This window comes from Taeniopygia guttata, chromosome Z, assembly GCF_048771995.1.
Source record: "Taeniopygia guttata chromosome Z, bTaeGut7.mat, whole genome shotgun sequence".
NCBI lineage: Eukaryota > Metazoa > Chordata > Aves > Passeriformes > Estrildidae > Taeniopygia > Taeniopygia guttata.
The window spans coordinates 76887490-76897030 of NC_133063.1; the positions used below are offsets into that span (position 1 = coordinate 76887490).

General features: G+C 37.8%; 1 protein-coding gene across 1 annotated transcript; it reads right to left on the bottom strand.

The window, feature by feature from the left end:
• Positions 1-2843: 2843 nt before the first annotated feature.
• On the bottom strand, positions 2844-8957 carry LOC140681909 (coiled-coil domain-containing protein 171-like). Its single transcript, XM_072922610.1, has 6 exons — positions 7603-8957; positions 6765-6881; positions 5708-5934; positions 4901-5080; positions 3470-3643; positions 2844-2995 (listed from the first exon to the last, which is right to left on the bottom strand). Exons 1-6 carry the CDS (start codon positions 8015-8017, stop codon positions 2846-2848), a joined length of 1263 nt encoding a protein of 420 aa, XP_072778711.1. The 5' UTR covers positions 8018-8957; the 3' UTR covers positions 2844-2845.
• Positions 8958-9541: the final 584 nt, after the last annotated feature.

A 9541-nucleotide genomic window follows, 5' to 3' on the forward strand; every position in this document is an offset into this window, starting at 1 on the left:
GTCCTATAACAGGGCACAATTGTGCAAGTCAGAGGGAAAATTTGAGATTACTATTAAGTTTAAAATATGATTTTAAAAAATACCACAGAAGTTTCTGACCAAAGATTATGATTTCCTGCCTTTTCTTTTCCTATTTATGATGTTTCATAAGCTAAAGGAGCAGACAAAGCCAAATATGGCCACCAAGTATGTGACCTCTCATTATTCAGTAGAGGATTAACCATAAAATTTGTGTGTTCCATTAGTCTTCACTTGTCAACCAGAAATAATGCTCAGTGAGGGAAGGAAAGTGGATTTTGGCATAACTTCTACATTTAGAACAAGTTGTGTGTGTACTACAAACTTGCATTTTATTTCACTAAGGTTTATTAAGATGGAAGAAGTTAAGCAGGGAAACTTCAACACTAAGAAAAGGAAGTTGCTTTGCAACAACTTCTCTCTTCCCCTGAGAAGAAGCAGTTCTAAGGCTTTGGCATGTTTAGAAACACAAATCAGAGGGAACACTTCCAATTCTTACCTCATTCAGGGCGTCTTCCACAGCTTTCATATGACTGATGAGCAACTCTTTGTCTCTATTATAAAAGAAAAAACAAAACAAAACAAAATAATGGAATATCTTTATGGAACTGAAGCTCTACCAATGTAGAAATTAATCTTCTGCTACTTTATGGAGGTCATGTCTTGTAAAATAATTGTTGATTATTATAACAGTTATAAACTGTTCAGGTTTTCTCTCTTTTTCATATCTCCAATGCAAACCCTAAAAATAGTTAATGTACCACTATTTGGTTCATTTCCATATGAAAGATGATTCTGTTGAGGATAAGCAATTCAAGTAGATGTAATTATAGGTCTATCAATGAACAAGTATTATGGCTTGGATATAGAGGTCATAAAAAGTCTCTAGCAGGGTGGTAGTATATTCTTGTATTGGAAAACACAGAGAGATTCTGTTTATTTCATCTGCTTTGCTTATATGTTCCAAAAGGAGAAAAAAACCCTATTTGTTGTGAAGAGTTGCTATTGTCGGAACCCAAAATGTCCCTCAGACATTTTTAGAGGTTCCAGGCCTTGGTCAGAAGCATTTTAGACCCTGGCAAGCAGCTGAAAACAGCTGTGATTTTGAGTTTGAACCATGGAATGAATTACCAACTTTGAGGGTGGAACAAGCAGTCACAGAATGTTAGATGGTATAGTAAAAGTAGTCACAAATTAGAGGGTAAAATTTTTTAGTGTTGTACAGGGGGGTTTTAGTACCTGTACAGGGGGGTTTTCACTTTGTACAGGGGGGTCAGGAGTTCTAAGATGGAGGAAAGTGGTCCTTATCTTATTCTTCCTCCTTCTTCTTCCTTACCTCCATGTTCTTGGTGATGTTGGCATTCACAGATTGGTTTAGAGTAGAAAAGCACATTGTAACGTAGATAGTAGGTATTGGGGAAAATCTATAAACATATAGTGCGTAATATATCATATAAAAGATAGTAGCAGCTTTGGGCGGGGAGAGAGACGACGAAGACACCGGATAGTGAGGGTGTCAGGAGAGTGTGTGCCTCTGCCTGGGCCGCAGACCAAAGCAGCCGCAGCGCAGGACAATCTTTTAGATAGCTAACAATAAACTACCTTGAGACCGGACAACAAGAGGCTGTGGAGTTTTTCTTTGGAAGCACGGGTTGGAGGAGAGGCTTTACCACCACACGAGAGCCCCAAATCAATCCCGGGGTTCTCACAGCTATAATAATGAAGGGAAGGGTAGCTTTCTTGTTTGATGTTCAGCTGCTCTATACAGGGAAAAAATGCCAGTTTTAAAGTCACTTTTCATTAAAATAACCTTTACTGGATATATGTATGGCCACAAGGAATGCTCTTTACTGAAATGCCCAAAATAGATCGGGGCAGGATGAAAACGGAATGCTTTCTAGAACAAGTCCTTCTGCAGGTGACACTTGCTTTGATCAAATCATCATTTGGTATGATTTGATAATTTTAATTAGCTTGTTGAGGACTATGCAAATTGCATTATATCTCTGGTGCATAAAACCCTTAAAGCTTCTCAGATGCTGCTCTTCAGGGGTTGAATAATCCCAGGTATGATGAGAAATTTTAATTAACTAATTTTTTTTAGATCCTAGCCATGGAACAACAATATTCATAATACATATTTCATGCTATGATAAGTATTAGAAAACAAAATCTGCAAAGATTTAATTTTTCACATGGTGTAAAAATAGCTTAGCAATAACCTCCTTCAAGTCAAGGGGGCTCCTTTTGACTTTTCAAGACCTGTGCCTGAGCCTTTCCCTTCACTCAGGGTTGTTGTGTAGTGGTGTGGGGATTAGGGCTAAATCCAAAACTCCCTGAAATCAGAACAAAGATCTATCTTGTACCACAGGAAAGGCTAGGTCCAAAATGGGTTTCAGTACCTTTGGTGGCAAAGACCTGTCCCCTATCTGATGCTTCTGTATTCACTATAAATAAATTGTATCTGTCTACAAAAAGATGGTGTGGAAACACAGAGAACAAGCAATCATTTCCTAAGTAAACAAAACTTTAAGGATCTGCCAAAGAGATGTTGTCAGAGCAGTAAGATAGAACAGGTATTTTGTTTGCTAGTTATTTCAGCACCCAGAATTTGGAGCACTATTATGGGATAACTGCATAAAATGTATGACCTGGTATTTTGAACTAACACTTTTGTTTTTAGAAGACTATCCCTGAATTTAAAAATAAAAGAGACATATGTACTTTTCTCTTCTAACCTTACACTGTACAGGGCTAAAACCCTGCCCATGGAAGTAGGAATTTAAATTTTTATTTACTTTAAGTGACATCCCCCAGGCCCCAGTGCTCACTTTACTCCCAGTTTGAGGGCGGGTTCTGCCTCCTCAAGAGTCTCCTGAAGCTGCTGCTGGTCCTGCTCCGTGTCTTCCTGGAGTCTTTTCTGGTGATACAGAACCTGGTCTCTGCTCCTCAGCTGCTCCATTGTGTTAGAGAGGTTCTGCCACAGCAGACAGAGAGCAGAGTTACTCTTTAGCCCAAATAAACTTCACTTTATGCCACTGGCTACTGACCAACGTGGAAGACAAATTGATTGCGAAGTAGATTTGGACCACTGCATACTAAGGTTTTATGAATTTCCTAGAAAAAGCATTACTGATTCAGAAACCCCTAGTTTTTAGTATATTTGCTATGTATAAATGTGTTTTAGAAAACAAAATTATTGTAGGCAAAAACCCCCAAAACAAACCCCCCTTGAAGTATTTTCCTTAAATCGTTAAAAATAAAACATAGATAGCTTTAAAAAAAATTTAAAAGGAGTCTTTGAAGTGTTGTCTCAGTAGCCTAAAATTCCATCAGACTGAGTAGCGTGTGTGTATTTACTCCTGTTACTTTATTTTCACAAGGACTATACTATTTGGCTTATTTAACAAAAGGTAAAATTCTGTTGACTGTTCCAGAAGAATAGGCTTACCAGCAGAGATACATTAGCGGCTTGGCTTCTATCTGGGCTGGCAAATGAGTGCAATTCCAGTCTATTACTCAGCTCCTGAAGCCGTCGCTGGTGTTCTTGTAAAAGCAATCTTGCCTCCTGCTCACGCTGCAAAGCATTATCTAACTCCTCATGTATATTGTCTTGGTTGATTTTCTGGAGAGAAAAACAAGTTGTGCCTGAATCTGTAACTATATTCAGTGGTTTCCCTACCACTGAGTGAGTTCCACTTGCAAACATACCAAATTCTAAAACAAATGCATGCTTAGGATTAGTATTGAGGGTTTTTTAACATGAAGACAGATCACTGAACAGTAAGACGGAAGACCAGTTAATTACTGTATTTTTTATAAAGAACATTCATGTAAAGTCTTGGCATTCATTATTCTATTCAAATTAGGACCCTAGGATGCAAAACCTCAATATTTAGAAGGAAAAATATGCAGATCAATGATCAAAATTTTAGTGGATAGCTTATTAATCCTTGTAAACACCTTTGTGGATTGTTCTTCTCCTCCAAAAACTGTTCCAGAAAGAAGAAATAATTCTTCAAGGAAAATCATTATCTGCATTTCAACTACAATCTAAAATGTGATGGTAAAATGTGATAAAATTTTCATCTAATTGTCCCAAAGCACTAAGGGAATAAAACCTGTTGAGAACAGAACTGAAGATGATTAGATATTTTGGAGTAAAAAAAAAATCCATTTTATTAGATAGGAACAGGAAGGACAATAAGTGAGACATCATCTAGAGCATATTATCTGCTTGGAACTGTTTGGATTAGGACACATTGCCAGGTTCTACCAACTAGGCTTCAGGTTAGGGAACCCACAGTGTTTCAGTAAGTTAATCAGCAACAGTAAAAGACTCAGGAGAATTTTGTGCATTTGTGTTACTGAGAACGTAGGAAAAGGCTTTTTTCCCCACCATAAAGTTACTTCTTCAGAGAAACAGACCTACTAAAATCTGTATTGTATTTATTATAACATTCATCAACATCCATATAGAGTTTAAACTGCTATATTTATATTTAATGAACTTCTCATTAACATTCTTATTGAATACCCTCATTCCAGCTGACTTTACTCTGTTGAAGTGAAATCTTCTTTTAGGATACATAAATCATCACAACATTTCCAACAAAAGGGAGAACCTAAACTGATGAACACCAAACTGCATTTTATACAGGATACCTCCTTCTACAAATCAAAAGGAAACTCCAGTGGAAAAGGGGTCTTTCTAAATACATCTGTCTTCTAGTTTAGAGATATTTACAAGGCAAGGTTTACTGCAAAATTCTGTTGAAAGTAAATCAATTTTATGCTTGTTTTCGAAAAGGACACAAATCAAAAATGTGTAGAAAGGAGAATCTCTTTTAAGCAAGAGAGCCTCCAAATCAAATGTACTTACATGCTGAAGTTCATTTAATTGCTCCTGCAGTCTGTGGGCCTTTTCAGCATCTTTTTGCATCTCACTGAAAGCCCATCTGCATTCTGCAAGCTGCAGGTGCACTGAGCGGGACTCTATCTCTGCTGCATGAAGCCTTTGTGAAAATTCCAATATTTCTTGCTGCAAGACTGCTATGTTTCTCTGTCAGCAAACAAAAACAAGTTGATGGGCTATAAAATCTGCTATGTCAGCAATAAAATAAATCATATTTAAGACCCAAGAAAATGAAGACAAAATTATCATTTTTTCCTCCACCTCTAAAAGACATACACAAGGGCAAAAGTTTGAACCTGTCACCTGCCAACCCTAGCAAGGGCTACTACAAATTCTGTTTACATAGAAGTACTATTTTCACCTAAAGTCTCCAATAAAAGATTGTTGGAGAAAGAATTTATCCTTTCATTTTGGTTAAAGGGAAGAAGGTTATCTTAACTGAAAGAAAGGATAGTAAACATGAGAAAGTAGAAAATCATAATAAAAAGCATCCTTAACATTTACATCAAACAAAAAGTAAACTTGCTCTTATAAGCTAATGTAGATCTGATAGACCTTGAAAAAAAATCTTTTATTTGGATACACTAAACCTCCTCCAAAAATTCTTTGTCAATAAAAGAGAAGACCTATTCACACCCTAATGTGTGACAAATCAACTTCTGAGTGCCCATATAGTGGTACTTCATTGTCATGGACTAAATGGTGCTATCAAGGGAGCTTCACTGCTGCTGTAAGCCTTCTGTTTCCATGAAGGAGGACTGTAAATCTGCTTACTGTGCTGGGCAGTCTGTCATACAATCCAGCTTCCAAGGCCTGGGCATTTACTCTGTGGAGCCCACAAGCCAGCCTCTGTATCAGGGAGTCTCTCTCCAGGTAACCTCTGCACCCAGAAGGTTTCCCTTGAACTGTCTCCATCAGTATGCTCAGGTTGTCCATCAGTTTTGCAAAGCAGTTCCTGGCTACACTGATGAGTGAGTGTCCAGAAAGCCAGGAGTATGCATCTTTAAGAAACAGCAACAAAAAGAAAACATCAAGCAGGTTATTACTTCCCATGTCCTGTAATATCATGTTCTTTTAATTTATACAGGATGGAACCTGTAAATATTCTGAAACACAGAATACTGCATCTGAAACACTGTTAAACTTCGCTTTTTGAGGATGTTAACTCAATTTATTGAAAACAGCATGCTCAAAGAAAAAAGTGCCTGAAACTGCATCTAAGCACATTTGATGCAATGACAACTTTTATACCAATTTAGTATTTAGCCTTCTGGAAAATGCATCACCTTGTCTTTCTCCTGCTAGTTCCCTTTATTCACATAAATTATCCCTCTTCTGATATCCTTTTTTTCTGTGACAAAATTGTGGGGATTCTGAAACTAGAGATTAATAAAGAACCAGGGATGGCAGCAATGCAGATGAACCAAGGAAGCCTTTATCAGTTTTCACTGTAAATAAACTCCAGAAACACTCTCCAGCCTTCTGCTTCCATGGCTATAAAATATATATAAAATATCCTATCAGCTGTTAAAGAAAATGAATCTGTTCCAATAGTACAGAGATGTGATCATTCAGAGAATGTAGAAGACGGTTATTATTTTACCCTGCAATAAAATTACTCCTTCAGGGAAACAGCCCCACTAAAATTTGTATTGACTAGGTCAGGATATAACCTCTCATCAAAGGTGTGTATCATAATATTCAGAAATATCTCTTCAGAGCTATGATCCAGAATAGTTTAGATAAAATCATAAAAATAGAAATTATATGACCACTCTTACTTACTTATTTTTAATATATTTCTGCTACAACAATACAGTGTTAAAATTACCTTGTGTGCTCAGAACATCCTCCAGTTCAGAGACGGAGCTGATTATTGCAGTATAGAGGTTAGAGCTAGTCAACCAATCAAGTGCTTCAATACAGTCAACTCCTTCCTCTTCAAAACCTGGGAAACAGAATTGCAGCTATCAGGATAAGTGGATCACTAAGATATGGCACACTCCAGCTCTTTCAGAAATTAACCAAAAATAAGCATAGAAACAACAAATTAGTCAAGACAATTTAGACCATTTTAAGCATGCTAAAAAAAAACAGTAGATGAATCTTCTAATTTGCAAAACATTTATGATATACCATTTGTCCTTGCAGAGGGAAGTATAAACTGATCTGGCAACAGAAAGGGGCAAGTAGACATAGTCTCTAAAGAAAAATTCAAAATCCTATGCTAATATTTTACTTTAATCAAAACGCCATTTTTGTGGGTTTTATTAGGAAATAAATATTAAAAATTATTTTAAAAAGAAAAGGAAATACCTTTTCTAAAAAAAAAAAAAAAAGAAAAGGTGATGGTTAATAATTTAGGAACATTGCAAGATATTTACCACAGAGAAGATGCTGTAGCACCTAGTTCTGAAATTCATAACACAAATATCAAAAATACCAGATAGTGTTAAATTCATGTGCATAATTGCAATTTTACCTGCAATGCTTAACATAAAACCCAGCATTTTCTCTTAGAGTGAAATACATTTGTCAAGCAACATAAAAAACATAAATAATATTTGTCCAAATATCATTAACTATGTCTTTATGTCCCAGCAATAATAATAATCTTGCTCTTTGTTATTCCTTAACCATATAATTTGTCATGAGAACATTTCACTTACGTGACATATGCCTGCCTCTGGATTCTCCCACACAAACTTGAATTCCAGTGCATCCTCTGGAGCCATCTGTCCAGACGAAAAAGGTGCCAGAATATCGGGCCAGAGCCCTCAGCCTGTGAGCGGCCAGAACTGCAATCACAGCTCTTCGGAAGACGTAAATCAGGTGCTTGGCTCTTCTCTGCCCCAGCCTGCCTTCAACTTGGCTGTTTCCCACATTAGTAGGGAGAGCATAAAGGAGGCTGATGATCTTCTGGTTCAATAATTTGTGCTGGTTCACCTGTTCCTGGAGAATGTCTCTTTGGCAAGACACAGAGCACAGTCTGCCGTAGAGAGGACACAGGGCCCCTGACAGCAGTGCACAGGCTGCCAGCAGGGATAAGCGTGCTTTGTGAGCATTTGATAATGTGTTTGTCATGGAATTGTTTTCGTGGGCCAGTTTCTCACGGATTTGTTCGAGGCCATACAGTTTTTGCCTGGTTTTCTGCACTGTTTCTTCACATTCCTGCAACAGAAACAAACCAAAAACTAAAAGGAAGAAATATTAACTAGATGGTTTTTACCTAGACAAGAGCAAAAAGAAAATTCTTTGTTTTGCCATTCAAAAAATGTATTACAGGAGTAAAAAAATTGTAGTAATGGTGGGGATGAAAGTATCTTCTTCTAGTAAACTATTACAGAATCAGATATATGAAACCAAAGCAATGATAGGAGGGAAATTTACAGGATCATCAACTGCAAATTGGACTCCTGATTTCTAAGAACAATCCACCAATACAGTGACAGCTCACAGAAGGTCCAACACCGCTTCTCTGCCCACAATACAGTTTTATGAGTTGACTTAACACTACTAGTAACATCCTCCAATTTCAGGGAGAGCACTGCTCTACCAAGCAGAAAGCCAGTGTAAGTGAGAGAAAAAAGGTAAGGAAGGCTGGAACGTGACGCTAGACAGATTAAATTTTTCAGCATGCAAAGACTTCCAGTCCTGAAATCTGCATCAACTAAAACATTATTCTATGAAGTAAGTTGCAGCAACTCACAAATAACAAGGGACATCTATTCCCTTTATTCACAATGCTTTTAATTGAAACAGGTGTGAAGGAATGTGATGGTAAAGACAGGAAGTGGTGGTTGTGGAATAACAGGTAACATTTTGGGTTGCAAATAACTCATCTAACAAGCAGTGGCAGTTTCACACTTTAAAACCACTTCTCACTGTAGTATCATGTCCTGGTTTAGGGCAAATGTGGGAGAAAACCTCTGGAAGGAGCTCCAGAAAGAAAACCCCCACGGCCCCTTGCCCCCACCTGGTTTGGGAAGAATTTCCTTGGAGAGAAGTGGGAAAAAAACCGGTTTATTTAACAAACAAGACACCACCCAGCACAAAGTAAAAAAAAAAAAAAAAAAAAAAAATTAACAACGCCAGATGACAAAAACCCTTTCACCACTCTGAAGAGATGACAAATTTAGAAAGTGTCTTCCGGGCGTGGTCGCCCAGTTCTTGGTCTCTGACACTGGGGATGGCTGCTGCAGATCACCAAATGCAGGCTCCTGGTGTTTCTCGGTGTTTCCCAGGTCCCAGTACGGAGCAGGTTATAGTGATATTCAGGAGAGGGAAAGAAAATAGTCCAGGGAGAAAAAATTGGGCTGCTTAGCTAAACTAACTAATAAGCAAAGGCAAAAGCAAAAGCAAGAGCAAGAGCAAGCAAGCAAAGCCTCTCCTAGACAACAGACCATGGGGGGAGGTGAACCGGCTGAAAACAAGACAAAACAAACCTTCACTTTCAGAGTCAGTTCTGAAAGCACAGGACATAATATCAAACATAAACAGAACACACGATTTGGGATACAAACACCATAACATCACCCTAGGACAGTCACAAATGCACATTTTCATTGATACACGACACGCATTGTCCACAACGATTGCTGTGTTGGT

What these genes read in the sequence shown, in the direction of transcription:
- LOC140681909 (XM_072922610.1), bottom strand. Translation starts at nt 8,017, where the DNA reads ATGACAAACACATTATCAAATGCTCACAAAGCACGCTTATCCCTGCTG. An exon ending in ATGACAGACTGCCCAGCACA is followed by an intron (nt 5,081 to 5,707) that starts GTAAGCAGATTT and finishes GTTTGCTGACAG; the next exon opens with AGAAACATAGCAGTCTTGCA. An exon ending in CCGCTAATGTATCTCTGCTG is followed by an intron (nt 2,996 to 3,469) that starts GTAAGCCTATTC and finishes CTGCTGTGGCAG; the next exon opens with AACCTCTCTAACACAATGGA.